This window comes from Cornus florida, unplaced genomic scaffold (genome assembly GCF_030987335.1).
Source record: "Cornus florida cultivar Cherokee Brave unplaced genomic scaffold, ASM3098733v1 CherokeeBrave_3.0.0_Hap2_Chr09, whole genome shotgun sequence".
Classification (NCBI taxonomy): Eukaryota; Viridiplantae; Streptophyta; class Magnoliopsida; order Cornales; family Cornaceae; genus Cornus; species Cornus florida.
In genome coordinates, this window is record NW_026775579.1 from 84,793,581 (window position 1) to 84,821,330 (window position 27,750).

The following is a 27,750-nucleotide window of genomic DNA, read 5'->3' on the forward strand; positions in this document are numbered from 1 at the left end:
CATGTTCCAAATTAAAGTCAAAGCATCTTTTCTTTATATTTTCATCATTATCTTTTATCTTTTTAAAATATATATTTAAATTAAAAAGAATAATTTAGTAATTTTAAAATGGGACAATGCATTAATTACATGTTTCCTTAAAAAGTTATAAAACCAAATATAGACAATTAATAAGGAACGGAGGTAATATACTCTTAAATAAGAGTTAAGAGAAACTACAATATTTTTTTTTTAAGTAGTAAAATAATAGAAAATGATATTTCAACCGAAGTATTTGACGCTTGTCCAGCTAGGCAATTTCTCTCACTAATCTCTCTTTGAAAATTTTTTATAGACTGTAAAGAACAATATAATCAAACAAATAAATACACATATTTTCCTTTCAAAAAAAAATTTACATATATGATACAATATATATAAATATATATGAATATGATATATGATATGAAGTTTAAAAATCAAAAGTTCTTTCTCTTTTTTTTTTGGGTAATTAAAAATTCTTTCTCCCTTCAAGTTAATAAATATTGTTTGAAGTGACGAAATGAAGAGGGAGAGATTTGATAACTATCAGAAGAGAATAACTTAGCTTAAAACTTAACAGTCTGGGAAAGATAAATTTGCGAACGTGTATATTGTTTCTTTTTTTATTTTTTTTCATTTTTTTAAGTGTTAAAGTTCATATGTATTTTGCCAAGCTAATCTGCAAAAATCATCGGCCCATCTATTACTACCCTAAAATAATATATATATATATATTTGAAAAACAAAAAATCCTTCTAAATAAACTTCAAATATGTGAAATTATCGACAAACACTCTTTATTTATTACGCAACCGTATAAGTTAAATAATTAAAAATATAATTCTATGAATTGTCAAAATTTTTGCTAGTACCATATATATATATATATATATATATATATAATATCAAGGGAACATGTTCATGAGGATGAGAATGAAAGTACCAAGTGTCTATTAATTGCACTACAAATTGTCAAATATTCAAACCTTACCCATATTTTTGTTCACACATACCCTGGAAAGACCGGAAATATATCTATAATTTGTACTATAATCTTGTAAAAAAATGACTACTAATATTCCAACTTACATTTTTGCTTTTTATAAAGCTATCTTCATCTTTTGATTTTGTCTACGTTAAATACTGCAAAAGTAAATTGACTATTCTGTGAAACTTTTGTCATCCCAAAATAGAACTTGCAATACATTGAACCTCTTTGTATATATTGTACTTTAGCATCCTCCAAATTGATAGATAAATTTGAGTCAATAAATCTCATTTTTATATCGCGTGAAATTGTTGGTAGAATCTGACATAAACCTAACTTAATTTAATTATTATTTGTACAAAGACACTAATTTATCTCATTAAGAAGATTCTATATGATTTTTATATTCGAAATGTAGCAAATACATGTTAAATACATTTTGCAAGTTTTTAATTTCTTTATAATGATGAATGATACATGAGTTATGGAGACGATTTATGATTTACGTGCTCTAAGAAAGATAAAATAATAATAATAAAATCATTTGAGCATTTGGTTATAGTAGTTGTCATTTGTTTGATTAGTTTTGTATCTTTAATTTATTCGCATATAAATAATACTTATTAAAAATAACTTGTTCATCTGTTATTGGTTCACATTAGCAAGTATGATAAAGTACATATTTATCAGTAAAAATCTAAGTATTATTCTTTTTATATATGTTCAAGGTTCTGATACCTTTACACATTTTTATAAACGGATTAATTTACACCGATATTCATCTGAATCCATTAACTATAAACCAAGATCATACATTATTTAATTATTTTGAACCCTTCAAAAGTAAAGAACAGTACAAAAGTTGAAAACATATATCATCATTGGATGTTTTTAGGTGAGACCCGTGTTAAGCCGAGTTAAAAGCATGCAACGGTACTGATACATTCGAATACAAATTTCTTCATTCGAATACAAATTCCGTAATTTCTATGTAGTCTGTACATTCTTGTACCGTTAATGATCGGTGTATTAAAAAATAGACCTAAATTAAACACTAATAAACGCCGTAAAACTAGCATACAGTTTCCATAGTATGTGAGGAACCTTAAATACCATGTCGGTGGCAAACGGTCACATACTGCTCACCTAGGACAAAAAGAAAACAGGCACCCCAATACTGAATAACAAACCTAAGACCACTTTGACCATAAATAAGAACAAAAAATAAATAAAATAAAAATCAGTGTATAAATTATACCCATGTGAATTTTTATCCATATTTTCCATATTTTGAACCTGAACTTCACGTTACAACCTTAAACAATTTGCAACATTAATTACTGTTCATTATCCACTATACAAGATTGGCTGACTCTTTACATACTTGCCAGGATGAGCATCTCGATATACTGCGTGTCTATATATATATATATATATTTATATGTACCTTAACATTAAACTTTGATAACTTGAGGTTTCAAATTGTTCAACTTTCACATTAAACTTTGATTGACTTGTGAAGCATAAAAACTATCATTATTAATATATAAATTGACTTGTCTAATAAATGATTTCATAGTTGAAGAATCAAGACAAAATCGTTTAGGTATCAGGATGCATGGGAACTATTAACCAATAATTTCGGTTCAGTGAAACCATATATTTAAGTGAATTGTCTAGTCGAGTAATATTTAATTGGCTACTTATAGTAAATAAAACTAAGTGAAGGGTTCGTTCAATTATTCATTAAAGATAAAAAAAAATAGGCTATGAACCATATAAGCTTCAAAAGTAAAAACAACATTATTTAAGTTAAAACCCTCTAAGAATTAACATGTTTAATTTATTCAAATTTTATATCATACATTGTTTTTCTACATTAACATATTGTATGTGGTAAATTAAAGTAAAATTACAGATTTCAATACTAGATGGTATAAAGGTTTTAAACTTCGACAGGATTGAAGTACTTCTCCTCTAATATTTTCTAAAAAAATTGGTAAAAATGCGAGAGAATTCGATGAACTAAAAATAAAATGTTATACTGCAGCCAGCCTGGCCCGCCATAGAATATATATATAGTTATTTTGTTTTTTTTAAGTATATATGAAAAATTATATATAATCCCTCTCTAAAATTTTAATTTCTAAAATTATTTTAACTTTTTTTTTCTTTTATTCTTTAAATTCCTTAAATTTTCTTTTAAAAAAAAATAAATTTTCCTTTTCGAATCATATATATATATATATATATTTCCTTTTATATTTATCTCAATTTTGTTTTCTTTGCTTTTTCCTTCTTTATGAATCCCATTGTTTAGAGGACATGGTGAACCCATAAACTACACGTGTGTCTCACATGGTTTTGAGCACACCGAATATGGCTGGCATTTTAGTAGTAACATCAATGAAAGGACAATTCCGTAATTAAGCTTCACATCAAGCCCATTGTCCTAGTTGTTGTTCCCTTTCACTTACACCGACCTGTCCATCTGTAAGCGAGTTAAAGAAGAAAGTGGTCTCCAACCAACGCCAACACCTCTCTTGGTCCACCTCTCTCTCTCCTTTATATCCTTCTAATCTACACTCTCACACTTCAGGGCTCAAAAACACAATCCTCTCAATTTGAGCTCCCTCCTCACTTCTCTCTCTATTTTTTCTCTCTAAGACCCCTCCACAATTCCTCCAATGGCGTCACCGCCGGACACGAGCAAGACCACTAAACTCGAGCGCTACAACAGTTACATCAGAAGAGTAAACAGCACCAAGCTATTGGCTGCTTCCTCCAAACTCCTCTTTCGCGCCACTCTGTTAGTCGCCCTGGTCTTGATTTTCTTCTTCACCATGAATTACCCGCCACTTTCTGACAACAACAACCACCAGCACCTCCACACCACCCACAATTTCCTATCCTCCGCCTTCTACGGCGGAGGCGCCAATTGGGAGAAGCAAGTTCGCCACTCCTCCACCCCGCGCCGCCCCAGCGGCTTCTCCGTCCTCGTTACCGGTGCCGCCGGCTTCGTCGGCACCCACTGCTCCATCGCCCTGAAAAAGCGCGGCGACGGCGTCCTCGGACTCGACAACTTCAACTCCTACTACGACCCGTCCCTGAAACGCGCTCGCCAGAAGGTTCTAGAAAAACACCAGATCTTCGTTGTGGAAGGCGACCTAAACGACGCCGAATTGCTCGGCAAGCTTTTCGACATTGTACCTTTCAGTCACATCCTTCACTTGGCTGCTCAGGCGGGTGTACGTTACGCTATGCAGAACCCCCAGTCCTACGTGAGCTCGAACATTGCTGGCTTCATTAACCTCCTCGAGGTCGCCAAATCGGCTGATCCTCAGCCGTCGATTGTGTGGGCCAGCTCGAGCTCCGTCTACGGACTCAATAAACAGAACCCGTTTTCCGAGCTCCACCGGACTGACCAACCCGCAAGTCTCTACGCAGCCACCAAGAAAGCTGGAGAGGAAATTGCCCATACTTACAATCATATTTACGGCCTTTCTCTCACGGGGCTCCGATTCTTCACGGTGTACGGCCCGTGGGGCAGACCCGACATGGCCTACTTTTTCTTCACCAAAGACATACTCCAAGGGAAGTCTATTAACATATACCAGACGCAGGACGATAAGGAGGTGGCGCGTGACTTCACGTACATTGACGACATCGTTAAAGGGTGTGTCGGGGCGCTGGACACGGCGGAGAAGAGCACTGGGAGTGGCGGGAAGAAGCGGGCGCCGGCACAGCTGAGGGTTTACAATCTGGGTAACACGTCGCCGGTGCCGGTGGGGAAGCTGGTGTCCATTTTGGAGAATTTGTTGAATGTGAAGGCGAAGAAGAACGTGATTCGGATGCCCCGAAACGGTGACGTTCCGTTCACGCACGCTAACGTGAGCCTGGCGTACAGAGACTTCGGGTACAAGCCCACCACCGACTTGGCAACCGGGTTGAGGAAGTTCGTGAAGTGGTACGTTAGTTATTATGGTATTGAATCGAGGGTAAAAAAGGAAATGGCTAGCACCAATAAACACTCCGATGATTCAGCATAATCACATCAACCACACATCACATGGGTATTTTTTATTTTTATTTTTATTTTTTCCACTAAAAAAAATTAAATTTCTGTTTTTAAGATATTATTATTATTATGTTGAATGGTCCTTTGTATTGTTGGATCAATTGCTGTTGTTGTAATATAGATATAGATTTTTATATACAACACATAAAAAGGGGAAGGAAGGAGGAAGGAGGAAGGAGGAAGGAGGAAGTGTAGATCTGTGAAGTTGGGATGTAATAATGTATTGTTGGGTGTAGAGGAACATGGTTGGATTTGCCAGAATGGATGCAGATCAACCGTTGGATTTGAAATAAATAAATAAATAAATAAAAAAAAAAACATTGTGACTGATTTGGACAACAATGATGACAGCAAGATTCTTCTCATTTTATGCCTTTCATTATTCATCAATTTATTTATTTTCTTGCTTTTTTGATTGGTCATAATCAGTTTTGCTTTATTGATTGATCACAAGTGGATGTGATGGAATTTTTTTCATTTGCTATTGAAGATGCCCTCATGAGTGAAGATGGGTAGGGCTGTCTCCAAACAGTGATTTTAGTAATCAAAACCTATAGAATTCAAAGTTGATCAGAGTTTGAAATAGGTAAAATTCATAAGCATATGCTACAAATAATTGATATTTAATAATTGTATAAGTGGACAAATAAAAGTTGAAAATAATATAAAAAGTAATCCAAAAGAAGTAATTAGATTGAAGAAGTAATTAGATTTAGGTTTTTCTCATTAAGATTTGGGAGGAAACTGAGGGTTTGTTTGGCTTGTAATTTTGAAAATAATTTTTTGTTTTTAGAGTAAATTAGATTTTTTTTAATTTTTTAAAAACTCAGTTATAAAAATTTTTGAAAACAATTTTATTATTATTATTATTTATTTTTTAGAGTAAATTCTGTTTTATTCAATTTTTTGAAAATTCAGTTATAAAAATACATGTTTTCAGAAAATAATTTATGCTTTCTAAATTTTGAAGAAGTGTTTTCAAAGTTATAAACCGAACCAGCCCTAAGAATTTGGATGTAATTATGTAAAATTCAAATAACTAATATCATCATCAATTTAATTTTTTAAAATTATTTCTAATTACTCTCTCTTGTAAGAGTGTCATCATGTTCTTTAAATAAAAATACCGGATTTATATATCAGTTATAAGCTTGTTTACTACTACGTAAATAAGTTTGAGTTCAAACAACTTGTAATCAAGAACTTGTTAACTCTTTTTTGTAATTTTATAAATTTTTAAACCTATTTATTCATAAACAAAATTATGAAGAAAATAGTTAAATACTAGGGAGTATGTGTTTTAGATACTATGGAATCATGAGATCAAATTAAGAACATAAATAAATGAATAAAATCACAAACAGTGAGAAACCCAAATTAATTATTAAATTAAAAATAATGAAGGAGAAATACAACTTGTAATAATGTGACAAAAGAATGAATGATTTAAAGTTTAACCAGAAGAGATTTGATTTAGGTATTCTAATCAATCTAATCACTAATTAACGACTTTAATAAGGAGAAGATATAAGGTGTGTTTGGCAGAGCACATGAATGATTTGACTATGTAGGGTCAAATCAAATTTGATTTGGAAAAAAATGTAGATTATTATTGCCATGACCAAACTGATAAGACATTGGAATTACCGAATTAGGCATGAATTTTAACCTTTATTTATTTAAATCATTTTTGTCAACTTCACAAGTCATCCTAGCAATTTTCTACCAATATAAAAAGAAAAGTATTGATTAGTATCTTCTATATAGAGAATTTGGAATTTCCCCCAAGTCAAAGGAGAGTTTTCAATTGATATAATTATATATAAAATTATTTTTCTATATATGTGCTGAAAATATGGCAAGCAACCGACAGAAATTTAGGACTAAATACCATAAGAATAACGCGTAAGAGAAAATTCAACAAACTTAGAAAAATAAAATAAAAAATATTATTAAATAATGTAAATAGAATGATCGATAAGTGTGTCTGAATTGTGTGATCAGCTACGACTTAAGGTTCTTGAATTTGCGAGGAATATATGGATGGTAGTATAAGTTTATTTTTTATTATTTATGTTTGGTTACATGAATATAAGTAATCTCTTTTAATTTTGTTTTTTAAAATTTTAAACAAATGAAGTAATTCCAATGACAAGTCAAATGATGGTTGGTGTGTTGTGAAAAGTTTAATGCATTTATAAGAATTCGATTCTGGAAATGAACTTAAATTCCTTTGTGATTTCTTAATTGATACATCCTCGTAATCTGGTATGATAGGACACTGTTTAATGAGCTTCTGTCTTGATTACTTGCATATTTTGAGTTTTGATCGTTCATTGGATTTAAAATTGAAAAATTTTAGTTTAGGAATTTAAGCATCTCGAATGTTTGTTTATATATGTGTGTGTGTGTGTGTCTATATATCTGTATTCAAATTTGATGTGCTATAGTAGCTAGATTTTTTTATAAAAAATTAGACTAATTATTTTTTGCTCCCGACCCCACATAATTTGTAGAGTTGATTACTTAACATATGGTTAATAAAATAAAAAAGACCAAGAGCCTCGTGGCCCAGTGACCGGCATTTCATCTACCTTTTAAAGTTAATGGTGAAGGTTTGAATTTCTAAATGAGCAAAGTTGATATAGATGAGAAAGATGGAGGTGAAAAAAATATATGCTGATGTGACTGTATAAAATGATTGTATTGGACTAAAAATACTACTTTCATTTAATAATAGGGTACGCAAAGTTGATATAGATGAGAAAGATGGAGGTGAAAAAAATATATGCTGATGTAACTGTATAAAATGATTGTATTGGACTAAAAATACTACTTTCATTTAATAATAGGGTACATTTCGAAGTTTAGTCGAGTTTATGTTTTCAGTACTGTTACTCTCGACTAGGTTTATTTGTTTTTTTTAATTTTTTTTGGCTATTGCAATCATCAATGTTTAACAAAAAGCTATTAATTAGTGATAGATAAAATATATTTCTCTTATTTCATAGTGTACACATTTATCTCATTTTAAAGTGTTCAAATCAACAACAGACACATAGTCGATATTAATACTAATTTAGAGTTTTTAAAAAAAAATCATTTTCGTTATGATTTAGACAATATTCATACACACAAGGACAAAAATTAATTAATTAATTAACTCTTTCAAAGTTGCTGCTACTCACCATTTTGGGGAAAAGTTGGACATAAATTGTAACAAATGGTGATGGCAAAGACAAAAGTATATGATACTGTGACAACAATTCTCATTAAAAAAAAAAAAAAAAAAAAAAAAAAAAAAAACCAATACTTTGAAATTTGTGGAATTTGAAAAATAATAATAATACAAATATTTCATTTTAGGCTACTCTTGAAAATCCAAGAAAGTGAAAGCATAGAGTTTATGTATATTTATCTAAATGGTTATATGGTGTGTTCGGTTGTATAAAATTAGAGATTTATAATTGAAATTTTTGAAATTTGAAAAAAAAATAAATAAGAAAATTGAACTAAATTTTTTTCAAATTCCATACATTTCAATTCTAAGACTCAAATTTCAAGACTCTAATTTCATACAGCCAAAAATACCTATAAAAAAATGCATTATATACAACGTCGAATTGCTATGCAGTTATAAGAGGCATGTGAAAGTTATAGACCAAACATGTCTAGAAGTTCAATTTTGCATATATAAAAAATTCATTATATACAGTATCTATTAGAATGTTCTGCTCTCTATGGCATGTGAAAGTTATAGACCAAACATGTCTAGAAGTTCAATTTTGCATGTACAAAAAATTCATTATATACAGTATCTATTAGAATGTTCTGCTCTCTATGGCATGTGAAAGTTATAGACCAAACATGTCTAGAAGTTCATTTTTACAAAAGCATGCATATAAAGATAAAGAGACAATTATGCATGAGAAGGAAAATATTGAAAATAAAATTAATTTTTATACTTCTTAATTTGTACAAAATAACTGATCTCCTACTTTAATAAATTACGGTTTAAAATAAAATCGACCCTAAATAATTGAGAAAAAAACTTGTTATCGTTGTTGTATCGTTTTCACTTTTAAAATGAAATATAAGCAATGCACTAAGCAATGACCCCAGTACATAACATGCCATAAAATGTGGTTAGAGCATCAGTACCTAGACATGATTCTTAGTTGATCGATATATATATATATATATATATATATGATGTCATTTTGATTCCCTTTGTGCATTTTTAGAAACATTACATGTTTAGAGGACATATATCTGTTTGTCCGTTATTAAACATTGAATAAAGGATGTTATATTCGTGTCTCTTCATGCTTTCTAATTTTCAAATCATGTAATGATATTGCTTACATGCATTACCTCCATTAATTATTAAAGTCCATGAAGACTATCTGTGTCCACTTCTTTTTATTTCATTTTTATTTTTTTATAAATTGTTGGACCCCATCTAATTACATTGGACTCATTCTAATTCTGATATATATATATATAACCAAATTGATCATTTTGTATATTTTTTTTCTTCTGAATTTTTCATGACCTTCTTGATATAAGATGTTGGATTTTTTTTTAGCCAATAGAGTAGAACATTCTTTCTACTTATTTATTTATTTTTTGTCTAAAGTCAATACTTTTAAGTATTTTTTTATCGAACATTCTGTCCACTTATTTATTTATTTGGTGCCTAAAGTCAATATTTTTATAGAACATTCTGCCCACTTATTTATAATTTTTTTTCCTAAATTTCAATCAATTAAATAATTTTTATTGTATTTTCTATGCTTATATATCATAATTAGGTAATGCATTTGGATGACCAGAAGGTCTTCATAAGGCCTTTTTTTTTTTTTTTTTTCATTTCAGTTTAATTGTGCTCTTATGTATGAATAATCTCTCCATTTATTTCATAATATATTTTTTAATTTATGTATGTTGTCAAATTGTCAATGCTAATTTAATATAGAGTCTTCATCATGCATATGTACAACTACAAATGTGATTATGCATTCATTTGAGTTCATATATTAATATTAAATTGAGTTCCTATTTACATTTTTGATAATACATATCATATGTATACATATATATATAATTATATAGTGATAAGGGCATGAGTCAGGAAAAAAAAATGGTGATAAGGGCATGATTGGAAGGCACATCCATGTGGCATTAATGTAATCTGACTATCCCATACAAATAAATATATATATATATATATATATATATATATATATATATATATATATCTCATCTTGTCTTTCTTATTCTTTTACTATTATTGTGGTTTTGCATCATTCTTTGGAACATGTCTTAGGAATATCATAAATTAGTCAATGTAGTATCTGTTTTTATATATTGGTATATGCAATATATGCATTCACTTTCTTCACCTTTCCCGAATCCCATATATAATAATTTAGTGAATTACATGTGTTGCACAAGATACAATTTCTTTTTTATTATTTTTATTTTTTCACCAAATACATGAATAATCCTCTCGTCTCACATGTATTAAATAATTACTGAAAATATACCGAATATGAAGTGAGAGTCTTGTCGTTAAACTATTTCGAGTTACATGATAGAACATTTTTAAAAAAAACCAAGTGCACTCATGTCTCCTGAATCCTGATCATATAACTATGCAAATATTTTCCCGTTCTCTATATTATATCGGTGTATCTGATTTTTTTTACACACACACATATATATTAGATATATATGGTAAATTCATGCAAGTGTGATGCTTACATATGTTTTACACGCCATCAATTATTAAATTCTTCAATGCCTATTGAACTAGTCCCTTTTTTCTATATATATATATATATATATATTTTTTTTTTTTACTTTTTGTTGTTCTTGCTTGTAAGCAAATTGCATTGGACTAGTTGTTGCTGACTTGGACTTTACTGTTCTCATTGGAAGCCAATTTGACAGAAATGTCCCAAGTTTTAAGCCATTAAAAGAATTTTTTTATTTTTTCTCATAAATCACCTCTTATTATTAAAATATCTGATCAGTTATTTGACCTTATTGTTCCAAAAGTGTTACTGTTTCTGGAGCAGAACAGAAAACTCTTGCCCACTGTTTTGAGCCTTCTGGAACAAATTGGATTTTTTAATAAAAATTTTATTTATTGTGATTTATTATATTTTATTACTGTATTAATAAAATATATGAAAATTCCCACAGTGGGCCCAAGTAGGGCTCTCAACAAATAGTCTATTTAGACTAGCACATTTCGCTGGATTGTTCTTTGTTTCTTTATTTGATTTCTAAATGTTCCATGCTAATTAATTTTTCTTTTGGGGTTTATTTGTTTCTTAATATACTTTTGTAATCACTATTATTTTATTATATAGTTAAATTCACTTTCCTACAAATGCCCACAATGTGTTCAAACTTTCATTTCTTTTGTGTTCTCTCGTGTGTATGAAAATTTCTAACTATGTCTATTTGTTTTTAGAATTGTGTACATCGAAATAAAATGTGCAAAATGAACAATATTAGAATGAGTGATAACAAATGATATTAAAGGAGATTCAATTTCTTGCCTCTAATTGTGTGTTCTCACCAATTCTCTCAGGTTGTGGAGGTTGTGGGGCTTTGGTTTCCTTGTTGCCTGTGGAGATGTCATAAGTTTCACTATGTGTGTGTATATATATAATTGTTATAATCATCCTTTCACATGAATGTCTACAATTATATATAAATTATTGGAGGTCTTTTCTTATCAATTCTTCTCATCTTAGTTTCAACCTGCCTCTTTGTTTTCTTACTTTTTAGCAACTCTTTCTTATCTCATTGCTATATCTACAAGTTCATGGATAATTTATATATATATATATATATATATATACTCATTTTGAGGAACATTCAAGATAAAATCTCATATTATATCTAGGAAGGGTCAATTCCAAGATTTCTCTTTTGGGTTTTTTTTACCAGAAAATTTATAATATAATATATATATATATATAACAAGACACTAAATTAGAGTATGTTAATCATTATGGACAGCTAATTTAGAGAAAAAACGAATATTACAAATGTTATCACTTTCATACTTCACCAAACTTCTACTATGTTTTATTTTGAGTAGAATCTGTGTGTCCGAAAGCGTACGGCTTCAAACACCCACCACCTCCACATTCTTCAAATCTTATGATTGGAATATTTCATTTGGTGTTAGGTGGTGCCCATTACTTTGACAAGGAATGTTAGTGACACATTCCTCCACTCTATAAGTCTATTTCTTATTATTATTATTATTGGTTAAATTTACAACACTCAATTATTAATCATTAAAAAAACTATCCCCATTCTAAAATAAATGTATACTTTGGGAACAGTTGCATCATTTTTTTAGTAATACGAAATTACCCTTCTCACACTATAATTTCAGTTTAATAAAATATTTTAATATACTATCAAGGACATTATGGCCATTTTGCAATAAGTTAATAGTTCGGAAAGTGGGCAACGTGATAGTTTTTGCTAATTCAGAGGGTTGGTTTATAATTGGGGGGTTATATAACGTTTTTGAAAATAAGGGGAGACTTTATGATTTTAGCCCTATCGAGAATGAATAAATATTATATCATGTGTAATAAATATATTTATAATAATAAATAAAAACCTTAACAATATAAGAAAAACTAAAAATAAGTCTAAAATCCAATTGTCCCTAAAAATTATGAGCAAATTTTTTTTCATTTTTACTTGGCAAGGAGGGGAGATGTGGTGAGTCAAACCTAAGCTTCCTGACGATTCAGGGAGGTGCATGTACCAACTAAACTACTTAGCTCATCCAAAAAATTATGAATAAATAAGATAATAAACCTAATTTTTAAAAACTATTAGATATAAAAAATAAGAACAATTAGAATACATCTAGACTTTTCTAACAAAAATATCAAAGTAATCAACAATTTTCAAAGCACTATTTCGAGATCCTAAATGATAGAATTCCGAAAACAACGTACCCAGCACCAAAAGCTACTAATTTATACGATTTAACCCTATTTCAATTGGGTATCAATATTTTATAACTAAAACAGGCTCATCAAAACTATCCTGAAAAATATGTCAAATCATCTGTTTGACCTTAGGGTGATTGACACAATTTCAATAATTTTCGACAATATTACTACTTTAATACATTTTAGTCTCTATGTGTCAATATAAGTGGGCACAAATAGATCCACGCCCACAACCGTACAAGTTCATATTTCAAACAAATCAGAGCATCGAACTCTCATAAGTTATCCAAATCAGCCCATAAACATTGGTGAAGTATCATCCTAAGCTCAACTAACCTCCAATAATTTAGAACCCTAGTCTTCATATTTGTCAATTCCAATTTTTACAACCCTTTTTAATCTTTCAAAATTTCGGCCCATGGAGGTGTTAAAAATGCAGGCCTTTCAAGGAAAACTAATAATTTGCAACTCAAATTTGCAAAATGTACGTGTGGGTCATGGAAGGGACAAAATGTACAAAGTGGCTTTGTTTTCTTCTGTAGGCACAACATGGATATATCTATATATATATATAACTATATCATGACTTTGTGAGATAGGGACATTGCAACAACCTATACGGACAACCATGCATGATATAGGTTATTTTTTTTCTCTATTATTATAAAGTAGTGGGTACCACTGCTTATATATATCAAGCATTATAGAATTGTCAAAATCTCTATATAAATGTCTTACTATTAATTATACAAAAATTATATATAAATCTATATGGACAACTCACCGACACTTAATTTTGGATGATTTTGAAATCTTCCAAATTCCCAATTAATGTCAAAGTTGATATTTGTTAAGGTTAAGGCTCCACCACCACTTTGTATTCAATCTCTCAAGCCAAAACAGATTAATGCCGAGAAGTGAAATGGGTTTGGGTCCATATCGAAATGTAAAAAACAAAAATGGTTTTGGGCACACAAAGCACACCCTAGTAACTTTTTTTATTATTATTTTGAAAGCTAGACCACGTACACCTGTTGGTTGGACCCAGTAACTCTAGGACTGGACTTGGGTCAAATCAAAATTCCCAAATGGTTCTTAACCCGAACCGATTCGTTTTTGCCACATGGGTGATTATGTGCAACGTGGGTTCAAATAATTGTGACATTTGTATAAGAAGCTAATTTGATGATGTTAACCATTAGGTTACAAGAAAATTGTTTAGAACGCGACCTTTTAAATCCTAAGTTCTTGATTATCCACACAGACAAACGCAACGCATTAAACATATTCGTTCTTGACTTTGGTTAAATGAATTTTCTTTATTTTTTATTACAAGTGATTTCTCTTGTAACATTTAACTTTTTAAAAATTAGTTTTAATAACTTTATTTCATGTTAATTTCGGTTGTCCTATTTCCCCTATCATAAATCCTCTTATTACTGGTGCATCCATACCACTTATGCTTTGTTTGGTTAGAGAGATGGAAAATTGGATAATGGCTCCCTCACTTTTTGTTTGATTGGATGGAATGGATAAAAGAAATAATAGATGGGATGACATATTTTTTTGTATGGTAGGAAAATATGGTATTTATATTATTTTTACTAATATATCCTTATTATTAAAAATTCTATATCTATTCCAAATTTTTAAGAATGTTAGTAATGAAAAATATATATTTATGTTAGTTATTACTCTTTTTTTACCTCAATCCCTCTCTCTCATCCATCCCACCCCAATCCCTCTCTCCAACCGAACAAAGCATTTTTTATTTTATTTTATTTTTTATCACAAAAATTATTTCAACGCATTTCTTATTCTTTTTTATCACCTACATTTTATTACTTTTGTATCATTGGGCCTAGAGATGATCCTTTGATTTTGAAAACCACTCAACTATAGCAGATAGCCCGTTTAAGTACTTGGGCCAGGCTAGTCGCTCATAACATGCAAATTAAGCTGAGACCACTTCCTTCTTGACACACATATCTAAGGATCCATTAGCCTTAAAGGCATGTTTGAACATCCCACAAATTTGAGTGACCCCAACTCCAACTTACCACATTTTAAGAAATTTACCATCTTGGAACTTTCAAGATTAGCAAAATTTCTGATTCTAAATGACTCATTGTTTTTGAGACTAACACACCCCATCGGGTTTCTTAAATCTTAGATTTGGGATTGAAAGAAATTTAGTTTAAAATTTATATTAAATTTTTTGCAAGCCAAAGTGTCCATTTGGTGCCACCAAACATGGCATAATACTACGAATATGTTTGGGAGCACCGAATCAACTAAAATTCCTCCGATCCCAAAATCCAAAACACCGATTCGGTGCCCCCTAACACAATATATGTGAAATCACATAAATTAAATTGGGAATCAGACAGGACCTTGAACTCTATAGTTGTGTATGGATGAGAAGCCCACTGGACTGTCTTCCATCCATAATGCTGAATTAGCCCAAGACAAGTCTCCTACAACCCAAAAATGCATACAAATTGTACACTATATATTTCACCATCTCACAACCATGCTCTGGTTGAAGGAACATGACCAAAGAGGTCATCACCAACCAAATCACCATAAATATAGTCCACGGCAGCACCGGTACGATCATCAGACAAACAATATCCCCACAATGGTAAATAATAGTGGTGTCATCCATGCACCATTTAATGCAACCAGACAGGAATAAAACTAAGATAACGATTCTTTTCTTCTGAAATAACAACACAAAAGAAACAGAATCTCTTACAGAATGTGCAAGACCAGTTTTCTGGGAAAATTTGTGTGTCGAAAAATGAAACAATTCATGCAAAGTAATGCATACTAAGGAAACAAGACTAGCAACATACCATATCGTTTCTGAGACTACACCACTAAATAAATTAGAATAGTCCATATGCCTATGGACAGCATAACTTGTTGACAACGGCAGCAGCTTAGTATCCACCATTTCCTCCACCGCCACGATAACCGCCACCGCCACCGCCACCGCCATAACCGCCACCGCCATAGCTGCCTCGAGGGGATGGTGCTCTGTCGGTGGCATAACTCACACGAACGTTCCGCCCATCTAAAGGCTGAAAAATAAAGCAAGTTATGAAACATTATGACTAAATTAGAAATCCAATGTAACTTTCCCATATATTCTAATTCCCACCTGTCCATCCATGGCTGTCATAGCCGAGCTTGCTTCTTCCTCACTGGAGAAGCTCACAAACCCAAATCCCCTAGACTTTCCAGTATCTCTGTCAGTAATAACCCTAGCTGTGTGCAACACCACCACAAAGAAGCTTGAATTTCGATATATTACCATGGACCAAAAACAATGGAAAAGAAAGATGATTCTTATCCACTAAATAATCCCAAAGGAAATCATAATCAACAGCCACTAGTAATGTATAACCATAAAAGTTCAAAATAGATGCACGGTTAAATTACTCTAGCTCCAACCACCAAACCAAGTAGAACAACACTATCCTATGAATTAAACAAATGAATAATGCCCACATGAAGAAACACTCCTTTTTTCCCCCAAAAGGTAAAAAATACTCAAAAACAGAAAGATAGATAATGACCAATTTTGATCTTTTGGATTATATCAGGAAACCATAACATTGAGACCTTGAACATCACACGAGGACCAAAAAAAGCAAGAGACTGAAGTTTACGGTACCCTGCTTGTGCATTGCACTGTTTGAATTCAGACTGTAGGCAGAAAAAGGCACAGAGGTTTATGGACTTGCTAGCCAAACTGACAACTGTCAGCAATAAATGCAGGCAATGTACAAATGGGAGCCATTAGCAAAAAAAATTGATCAGTCATATTACTTATATTAAGTTGATGCAAAATTGCAACTATTAACATCTTAGAGCTCGAAAGGAATCTCAACACCAACAGATAATGTTAGGAAAAAAAGGCATTTAGAAGTTGGCAATAAACATGGAATAGTACACTCAGCTAAAAGGAGTAAACCAAGCTTGACTACTATGCAGCACAAATAAAAACAATTATTCATGCTCAGCAATTAAAATTTGCTGCTTCCATCTCATAAATATGTTGCATATCGCAATCACTTGCCTTATATTCAGTAACAAGAGAATCCATCCACCTGATAACACTAATTATAAGAATAAATTGCAGGACATGGCACCAATATAGGCCAGCCACGCCTCGTCACAAATCAACACCAATAAGTTTGTGGAACTAGGTTGCACGCAAAAGGTCATGCCATGTATTAGAATTTCTCTAATTGAAGAGTTATTTGAACATGTGAAGCACCTGATCCCAGCATTTAAAGAGAAAGTTTGCAAAAAACCAATTTCACCTTCAACGGTAAGGACAACTCTGAAAAACCCAAGTGAAACTCAAACTATATATTACTATTAATATGGAATTGTAAATACTGCATCAATTATTTAACATTCTATACATACTTGTATATGCTCATACATATATATAATACATGTATGTGTAATATATATTATACTAGAGGAATGTAGAGTATTTAATTAGTACCATACCTATAAAATGCAGAAGAGCAGTTCCAAAAAATTATTATTCTACTAAAAGGCATTACAATCCTATACCATTTCAAATTTTAAGCTCACATGTCCTGCTTTAATGTTTATAGTTGATCATCTTTGGCCTACCGACGTGTATTACTAAATGCAGTTCAGAATAAAGTTTAAAACTCACCCTCAGTTACATCACCAAAGCCAGAAAATGCCGTTCTAAGAGACTCCTCATCAGTTCCATATGAAAGACCTGATTAATAAATTAAAATTTCAAGTTTTCAGAAAAAAGACATGGAAACAATATTTAGTTAAATAACATTTGGTTCACTGAATCACATTATTCAAGCCATACCTCCAATAAAAAGCTTTGAAGACGACATGCAACGAATAGCGTTAAGCATAGATGCCACTGGAACTTGCCCATTTGCTGCACCATTCTGTGAGATAGTTTGTCTGAGGAGGCTTCCAAATCTATTGCAGAATGCCATTTTGATTCTGCTGCATTTTTATAGAGGAATGAATGTTATAATATCTCACTTTTTATGCTTAATATTTCGAATAGTATATAATATAATATATTAAAGAAAATGGCAATCAAACTGGACTATATTCTTGCTTGCATTTGAGCAAAAACTAAAGCAGCAATTTCAGATACGAAAAATTTCCAGAGCAGTTCCATATATAGTATTCAAAGACACATTTTCATCAGCCTAAAATCAACACTCCAACATACATACCAAGAAATCTTTTGCCTTGCAATTACAATCAGCCTTGTAGACCAAAAAAAGATATGAAGACACATTCAGCATTACGAAAGATTTCCAGAGCAGTTCCATATATAGTATTCAAAGACACATTTTCATCAGCCTAAAATCAACACTCCGACATACATACCAAGAAATCTTTTGCCTTGCAATTACAATCAGCCTTGTAGACAAAATAAGATTTGAGAATCATTCCGCATTAATTCCGTTAAATAATTTGAAGTTCAGGAGTTCTTTGAAAAATCTTCCAAATACTTGAGAATAAAACCCGACAAAGAATTTCCAAACAAGAAAATGGATGCAAACGAAAGTACAAAAAATGTGTTGCCATTTTCCTTTTCTCAGATCAATTCGCAAAGTCCATAAAATTCATAATTAATTTGCAACATACAAGGATGACTAGGAATAGTACCATAACTGCTTAGTTATTTAGGATATACTCAGTTTATCTTCAAGTGAAGGAAAAAATAATGAAAAACTTTTGAATAATGCAAATACTTGTCACCGCCCTATCAACTAATTTAGAGCCTACAGCAACCAAAAGCACCGCCCTATCAACTAATTTAGAGCCTACAGCAACCAAAAGCACTAAAAACCACAATAATCGACAGACAAGAGGCCCATCTTAGAGAAAATGATCATATATCCTCCACACATAAAACATATTCCTGAACCCAGAAAAAACTCACTTATTGCCAACCAGAATTACCCTTTGCTGAACACCCCAACCAAAAACAAAGGGACTGACAACCAATAACAAAACCTCAACCAAAAATGCCTTTAGTCTCACAGAAAACATTACACATACGTAATAAATTGATTTGTTCCTAAAAATATATACATCAAATCGAAGTTCGCATACCCCCAACATACGACAAGCTTTTAATGCAAGATTTCACAAACCCACCATCACAAAACAGTACTTCAACTCAAGCACAAGAAAAATAACTAGAATCACATATAAACAGCAACAGATCAACAAAAACAGCAATACAAAACAAAAACAGAATAATACCCAATAAAGTATGATCAAACATTTAAATAAACAGCCCAAAATCGAAAGCGAAATGAAAAAAAAAAAATAATAATAATCGAAGCAGATTTCAGCTAGAATAAACGAAAATGAAAATGAAGATCGACTCTACAGTGATAAAACAGATAGCAGGAAAGCAGTGAGAAGAGGAATTTAGGGTTTGTAAAGCAAGTATACCTGCGGGCAGCCAATGGAGAGAGAGGGAGAGAGAGAGAGAGAGAGTTAGGGTTTATAGGGAGAGGAAATGTAGAAGGAAACGGCTAGGGGCAGTGGGGTTTAAGGGTACCACAAATACCTTCTCTATTTTATAGTGAAATCCGCCACTGGGTTCCGATTCTCTGCGCTCTTTTTTTCCTGCAATCTGTTACATTTAAATCAATTTAATATTTTATACCATACCTAGAACTGTTCACTTATTTACGGATGTAGAAAAATTTTATCCACCACCGTCTGATATCATCCGAAGCTAAAATATAAATCAAGGACTTTAGTCCACATAGAGCCTAGTGAACATCTCTCTATACCATATACACGCACACATATTACATATATCTATGCATATCATACGAACTTTTTCTTCAAGAATACCTTTAAAATACGTATAAAGCACAGCTATCGGGTTTTCCATCCTCATCCTCAATTTATCAACTTTATCCAGTTGTGTTTGGTAGCTTGTATTGTATCCAAATTGTTTCATTTGGTGCCTCGTATGACTTCTATTGATTTGGTGGAAATGGGGTTTCTATGACTTTTTGTAATGTGGCATTTGTCTCTTTGATAAATAAAACTTTTGTAATTTTTTGAGTTAATTACACTCACATCCTCTGAGGTTTAACGTATTGATACTCAGATGAAAGTTAGTTTTTTTTTGAACAATGATGCCCCTGTTACAGCCAAACAGTCCCTAAAAAGTTAAAAAAAGACTCTATTACCCTTCAATATTTAATTGATGTTAATTATAAAGTACCAAAATTTTGAAAGGACGTTTTTGCCCTTCATATATTGGCAACAGATCTCACCTCCCCCATTTTTTTCATCTCTCTCTTTAACCTTCTCAGAGAACTTCAGGAACACCGAGAATGCCACCAATATCACCAGAGCTCCAAAGATTAGACGGCTCATATATCTCCGCGATCGTACACACCATCAGCAACAAATCATCCACCTTACACAGCCACGTTTCCGGAATCTCAGCCCATTTTTTTTCCACAGCAACAGGTACTAGAGCAGCGATTAGCGGTGGCCGTTCATGTCATCCTCAGCGCAAACTCCGTTTACCACAAATTCTGATGATTTCTTTGCGTTGGCGGTGAAATCCGTCACGTGGCGGCGGTGGGTGCGGCTGGAAGTTGGCCGTCATTGACAGCGGAATTGATGGCGTCACCGGTTGACATTGCCGGAGGGAAAACAATAAAAGAATTGATAACTAATCAATAACAACATTGGGTCAAAATTGGGTGATAAATATGAATTCTCATTTCTTCAACACTGTGAGAGTGAATTTTGGTTTTGGTTGGTTTGGTTTAACTCTATGTTGTTTCTCTTTGGTGATGATCCTAGAGATGTCAAAGCAAGGTTGACTTTTGCTGTTGAAAATTTTCAAATTTAGATTTAAATTTTATAATTCTGTCATTTAATTAAAATCTTCATTTATTTATTGAATTTTTATTTTCATTTTATTTTTTATCTATGTCATACTCTATTTCTACATTTATCTCATGTATGTGCTATTGTAATGGGGTTCATGTTCATGATTTTGTCATGGATTCAATTCACAGTATTCACTTTTTTGAATTTAACTTGCCAATAATGATGTGATTGGAATTGGATACATGAGATTTATATAATTGCGTATGAAATTTATTTTCTAAATATGGAATAGGTTTGTGATTAATGGAGAATCTCTCGCTAAATACTCTCTTTCCATATATATATATTTGTGTGTGTATATATGATTTTGTATACTTTGTGGTGATGGGTACTGTGAATACAGTGAGATTAAAATTTGTCATTTTGGTACTTGGCATTAAAATTAGTTAGTGGGCATTCAAGTCATTTCATGATTTAAATATTTTTGTTGACAAATCAAAAGGTATTTAGGTCATTTTATTGAGTGTCAGGTTTAGAAAGGGTTGATTAGGTGGTTTTTGTTAACTTTACCAAATTTAAGGGGTGTTATTGTTAAAAAATGGGCTAACTTCCATCTGACTGTCAATAGATCAAACCTCAAGAAGTATGAATGTAATTAATCCTAATTTTTTTTTATATAAAGAAAGCAATTATAAAATTGGTATTTTCTCTAAAATTTAATAAATATTAATTTTTAGCAAAATGTACATAAAGAAAACAAAGATCACAAACTCTGATTTGCACAAAGTAAATCCATTTGTCATGTTTTAGAGTACCAACTATATAATTTAAAAGAGTAAAGGCATGTTTGGTTCACTTACTTAAAATAAATTAGTTGGATTTTTTTCTTCTTCTAAAAACTCTGAAAATATAAAATCGTTTCCAAATAATTATGAATAAAATAGGCTCCAAAAGGGGACTTAAACATCTCCAATGTTAAAAGTCATTTTCGAATATCAAATTTATATTTTGACATGGGTTATATTGTCGAGATGCTACATTTTAGCAATTTTGCTCCAATGATCCATTTCATGCAAAATGCTATTTTTTGACACAACCATCATTCTTTTTCAATTACCATTCCCACCATTCATATTTGCATGTGTAATATTAATATTAAGCACATTTTAAGTCAAGCTGTAGAAATTAGAATGAACTAAAACTAAACCTAATTAAAAAGAAACAAAAATTTAAAATATTTTGTCAAAAAAAAAAAAAAAAAAAAAAAAAAAAACAAATTTTTATAATTTTTTTACCAGTGAATTAATTTTTTTATATAATTTTTTTTCTTTTTTGGAAATTTATATGTATATTATATATATTTGATTATATTATTATTAAAAATATATATATTTTTAGGTCAAATCATTTCAGCCTCCCCAGTCGCCTCCTTCTCTATTCTCGTTCTCAACTCTGAGAACTTGCCCTCTCTCTCTCCCTCTCTCTCTGCAACTGCAAACTACTCCATCTCTATTCTCGTTCTCAACTCTGAGAACTTGCCCCCTCTCTCTCTCTGCAACTGCAAACTACAAAATCTACTTGCCCTCTCTCTCACTTTTTGCAACTGCAAACTACAAAATCTACAAGAATCAGAAATTCAAAACCCATATATTTCAGTTTATCTATCTGTCTGCAAGAATCCAAAGTTCAAAACCTATTACCTGATACCTATATCAAGACCCATATCATCTCTCTCTGCTTACTCTCTGTATATCAGATTTCATAACTTCCCTCTCTCACACACATTTGTGTGAAAAGCAGTCGTTGAATCTCTGAAGTTGGATTGTGAGTATTAGTGTTGTTTAAAAGCAGCGATGGGAAAGGGGAAGAGACAGAGGCAATTGGTGGCGTTTCCGATGTCGGAGCTTCCGGAGAATCTGTTCGAAGACATTCTCACCCGACTACCGGTGAAAGATCTGCTGCGTTCGAGGGCGAGAGAGAGACGGCAGGGCAACAAAAGGCAAATAGCTATTGCTATTTGTTTTGTTAGATCTGGCACAAAATATGGCAAAAGGCAAATTTTGGCAGTCCATATAGCAGTCCATTAGAGAGCCTAATTTTAACAGGTTTTTAGGTTCTATGGTTTATTTGCAAGTTTTTTATTTTCGTTTTTGTAACTCTGTTCTTTGATTTAGAAGCTTTATTCGATCTATTTTTTTTTGTTCAAATTACATGTATAACTTTGTAATTGCATAAATATCAGATTTCTGAGTGTATGGGTTCTAAACGTTTGTTTCGATTTAGAAAATTATTTCTGTTAATTCGATTTAGAGATGAGTGCATATGATTTTGTTGAAAAAAAATACTATCTTAGGATTGTATATATTCGTGTATTCTCTTAGGAGAGGGCCATAGTTTTGTCATTGTGCTCGATTACCATATTCTCCCCTGCTGTCAACACCATGTGAGCAAAGATGATTACGACTCTGTGCTGGCCTAAAGGTTTTCATTGCATCAGTGGTTTAGTGTTATGAATGAAGTACCATGAATAGGAAGATGCTTAGTTCTTATTTCACCTTTCGAATCTCATGATTGCAAAGGAGTGTTGTGTCTTTTCTTTCCTGTCTTTTGCCTTCCTTATTTTATTACACTATTTCTTTCCTTTTATGTGTCCTTAACTTCTTTTTTCTGCTTTTTGGTTCATTTTTGTACTGGACTTTGGGATGGGGGATCTCTTGAGCATCTTGGCTTCTATGGGCCAATCCAGCTTGTTAAGTCACTTTTTGATTTACAACAACAGAGTTTCAAATCCCCACTTCTGATATACACGTGTGTCAATCAACCTATAGTGTTTTTTTGTCCAGTTTTTTGTAATGTGTTAACAGATTTACGAATGTGTGTTCTTGTAAGCTTTCTTGGATTTTGTGGTAGTTTTTTGTAATGTGTTAATGGATTCTTGAACATGCATCTTCACGTGTATTTAAGTTCTTTTGTTTATGATTATAATATTTTTCTTTTTATTCTCTTGACGTTGCTAACTAGAATACCCAGCTAGAATTCAATGTATGATTTTGATACAGGCATGTTCTGAACTTTTTACAGGATGAGCACTTATTATTTTGGATCACACAGTGTTATATTTGTTCGAGGAGGAGTCTTCATTAGCAAAGAAAATGTCAATATCAAGATATCCCCAATTTTGGCATTTTGTGAAGGCGTAATTTTGGTTTCAGATTGGCATGGTAAGCATTTGTACCTGGTGTGCTAAAGGCATTGTTGGTGCCAACAAGTCCACTAGATAAACTCAGCAACCTATTGGAAAGAATTTTCGGGGTGATACATATTGGGGCGGATTATAGAATTGTTCAAATTGATGTGTTTGGTGGTGTACAAGTGTAACAGGTGGCAGAAAATTGACGTATATTCCCCACACAAGTACAGGTGAATAATTGTAGCCACCAAACACATCAATTTGAACAATTCTATAATCCGCCCCAATACGTATCACCCCAAAAATTCTTTCCAATAGGTTGTTGGGTTTATCCAGTGGACTTGTTGACACCAACAATGCATTTTCAAGTAAAGGGCACAGCAGGTACAAATGCTTACCATGCCCATCTGAAACCAAAATTATGTCTTAACAAAATGACAAAATTGGGGATATCTTGATATTGACATTTATTTTCTTTGCTAATAAAGATTCCTCCTCGAGCAAATATAAATTTTCTTCAAGCAGTGATTGTAGGTTTGACTCCCCTAGAGGTGCAAAAAACATGTCATATCCTGTCAAATCTCATGTTGCTATTGAAGTTCCTGCTCTGTCCTTGGATGAGCTGAATTCAAAAACTGATAATTTCGGATCAAAGTCTTTGATTGGTGAAGGATCCTATGGAAGGAATATTATTTAAACTTAAATGATGAAAAGGTTGTGGCTGTGAAAAAGCTTAATGCTTCATCTGATTCTGAGTCAATTGCTGAGTTTTTGACTCAGGTATGACCAATGATTTCACAAAATACCGTTAGTATCTGATCTCCTTTAGTCTCCTTATTTGTATTATTTTTTATGATTATATTGGTCCTTTTCAATTCAGGTTTCCGTCGTTTCAAGACTCAAGCTTGTGGAGTTGCTTGGTTATTGTGTAGAAGGAAATCTCTGTGTGTTGGCATACGAGTTTGCAACCATGGGATCTCTTCATGACTTTTTACATGGTAAATTAGAAGTCAGACTTAAAATGTTCTCTTATTTAAAAACAATTCCTTGAATTATATTTGCATTTATAGGAAAAAGTGGAGTCCAAGGGGCACAATCAGGTCCTGCACTTGACTGGATGCAATGGGTGAGAATTGCTATTGATGTGACTAGGGGACTGCAGTGTTTGCACGGGGAGGAACCATCTATAATACACGAGGATATTAGATCTAGCAATGTGCTTTTATTTGAATACTTTAAGGCCAAGATTGCAGATGTTAACCTTTCAAACATGACTGCTCTCCTTCATTCTACGCAATCTCTTTGAACCTTTGGCTATCATGCGCCAGAGTAATACATCCAACACCCGTCTCAGTTCTGAAATGTGTGTATAGTTAATTTTTGTTTGAATAATCTAGTGGCTTTATAATGTGTTTTTGTGATTTTACAGTCATTTCATTTATGGTACTAATACCAGCCCAATCTTTGTTTCTCCGTGATCAGTTTACAAGTATATTACTAAATTCCCCTCCTGGGGATCTTTCAGCAGCTCTCTTCACACATATTTGCACATAGAGGTGTAAAATTACAAATAGTTGGAAAAAGGTTTTGTTGGGAGTTGTGTGTCTTCCCCCTCTAGAGTGCATGATTAGTATTGCCCAAAATTTTGTGTTTAGATTTTTATTTTCTGCTCTTTCCGAAAGTTCCAAGTAAACGCATTCAGACTCACAATATTGCCCCTAATGGGACATGAAACTACGAGAAATGACTATGCTTCAAACACTGAGCTGCACCTATTAAGCTTCTCTGAACTATTTTCTGCATTTCTGAGGATTCAATGTCATTGCATATAACATCAAATTTCCCAGTATAGTGTGACTTTTTTTTACCTGTTTGATGTCCTCCATTTAAAACCCTTCTTTTATTGGCAAGATACACACCCTCTAGTGTCGTAATGAGAACTTGAACCCTCGAACTCCCATGTGGGAGGAGGAGATGCCACTTGGGTAAAGGCCCTTGGTACTGTTTCTATTAAACTAACTAAAGAATGCAACATACAATGTCTTTTCCATTACCAGTGAAGCATATCTTATGGTTTAGTTTGGTGTGAAAACCGACGTGCAGATATGCAGTGACTGGACAACTGACGCAGAAGAGTGATGTATTCAGCTTTGGGGTGGTTCTGCTGGAGCTTCTGACTGGGAGGAAACCTGTCAACCGAACTGTTCCTCTTGTACTGCAAAGTCTTGTTATTTGGGTAGTTATTATGCCTTCTCTCTCTCATTCCAAATTAGCATTACTTATCAAGTTAGATTATTGGCTGAAATAAATGCATTTTTTCCTTTCTAGGCCACTCCAAGACTCGATGAAGACGAAGTTAAACAATGCGTAGATCCAAATCTCAAGGGAGATTATCCTCCAAAAGGATTTGGCTAAGGTCTCTCTCCTCTCTCTCACACATACACAGGCACAGATTTGCACATGGAGGTATCAGCTGACAATGCAGTTTTCATTTGTGATGCAGCTCGTTGCTGTGGCAGCACTATGCCTGCAGCATGAGTCTGAGCTCAGGCCAAATATGAGCATTGTTGTCAAAACTCTCTAGGCACTTCTGAAGATTCCTGCCCCAGCTCCCGTGACCCAAGGCTAATAAATTCAATAGCCTCATGTTGGATTTCAAGCATTTTTCACAGAACTAGATACATGTATATATTTTCATTTTTTTTTTTTTTTTCCTTTGGCATTTGGCATCAGCGTATGACTGAATCGGGCCCTCTTGATGTCTCCTGTTTCCAATTTTTATAACTAGACAATAGGCCATTGGGATTTGGGGGTGATGAAACTAGTTTGTTGCAGATTGTTGAAGCACAAGCTTCTATTTTGGTTATTAATGAGGCTAATCTGGGGTGTTAAATCACACTGTTTCATCTTGTTACAGGTTCTGGTTATAGCAACAAAATGAAATTCAAAGTGGCTTTCATAGGATTTAATCCGAGTCTTGTCTAGGTAATTCAAAGTATTCCCTTTTAAAATGATTTATAGAGAATGAATGTTGATGTATTGGTACGATATTGATTATGGAAATTCTAATCTGACTCTTGTCATAGCACCTAGGTAATTCAAAGAAATCTTGTGTGTTTTTAACTGATTTATAATATATAACAAATGGAGATTTACTGGAATGACTGCTTTTCCATTTGGCATCTTGAAAGTTTATTGATGATAAGAGGCTCTTCAAGACATGTGGCCAATTTGCCCAGATACAACAATGATAAATAGCTAAAGAGTACGTTAGTTTCGAGAACTTGCCGCATGCACTCGATGACTGGTTCAATACGGGAATGATCTGAAAGAAAAATCAATTTACAGTTAACAATTTCCACCAAATTCTAACAAACCATTTATAACAGTTAATAAATAAGCTTTCGATTGAAAAAAAACCATTGGAAAAAAAAAACACGCACACACACGCAGAGTCAAGTTGAATGCATATGTGCAGTGAGATGGATGGATGTTTTCATGAGAGTGCATCATTTACTCTTTCTTTGGGTGCAATGGCAAAATCAATATCAAACATTTTTCG

The 27,750-nt window shown here is 32.5% G+C and overlaps 2 protein-coding genes and 1 pseudogene across 3 annotated transcripts; 2 read left to right on the forward strand and 1 right to left on the reverse strand.

Moving 5' to 3' along the window:
• Positions 1 to 3,565: 3,565 nt before the first annotated feature.
• Positions 3,566 to 5,429, forward strand: LOC132274809 (UDP-glucuronate 4-epimerase 6). Its single transcript, XM_059776143.1, has one exon. The coding sequence runs from the start codon at positions 3,697 to 3,699 to the stop codon at positions 5,056 to 5,058; it is 1,362 nt and encodes a 453-aa protein (XP_059632126.1). The 5' UTR covers positions 3,566 to 3,696; the 3' UTR covers positions 5,059 to 5,429.
• Positions 5,430 to 15,782: 10,353 nt separating this feature from the next.
• On the reverse strand, positions 15,783 to 19,735 carry LOC132274811 (glycine-rich RNA-binding protein 4, mitochondrial-like). Of its 2 annotated transcripts, none has more exons than XM_059776145.1 (5): positions 19,586 to 19,735; positions 17,964 to 18,106; positions 17,793 to 17,861; positions 16,254 to 16,360; positions 15,783 to 16,173 (listed from the first exon to the last, which is right to left on the reverse strand). In XM_059776145.1, exons 2-5 carry the CDS (start codon positions 18,097 to 18,099, stop codon positions 16,033 to 16,035), a joined length of 453 nt encoding a protein of 150 aa, XP_059632128.1. In that variant the 5' UTR covers positions 18,100 to 18,106; positions 19,586 to 19,735; the 3' UTR covers positions 15,783 to 16,032. The 2 variants fall into 2 exon arrangements, with proteins under 2 accessions (XP_059632128.1, XP_059632127.1); XM_059776144.1 differs by having other exon boundaries at positions 17,964 to 18,109; positions 19,586 to 19,699.
• Positions 19,736 to 22,239: 2,504 nt separating this feature from the next.
• On the forward strand, positions 22,240 to 27,100 carry LOC132274810 (PTI1-like tyrosine-protein kinase 3; annotated as a pseudogene).
• Positions 27,101 to 27,750: the final 650 nt, after the last annotated feature.

Coding starts and splice junctions, on each gene's coding strand:
- LOC132274809 (XM_059776143.1), top strand. CDS start 3,697: ATGGCGTCACCGCCGGACACGAGCAAGACCACTAAACTCGAGCGCTAC.
- LOC132274811 (XM_059776145.1), bottom strand. CDS start 18,099: ATGGCATTCTGCAATAGATTTGGAAGCCTCCTCAGACAAACTATCTCA. Junction 17,862..17,963: donor TTCAAAGCTTTTTATTGGAG/GTATGGCTTGAA, acceptor TTTATTAATCAG/GTCTTTCATATGGAACTGAT. Junction 16,174..16,253: donor TGACAGCCATGGATGGACAG/GTGGGAATTAGA, acceptor TTTATTTTTCAG/CCTTTAGATGGGCGGAACGT.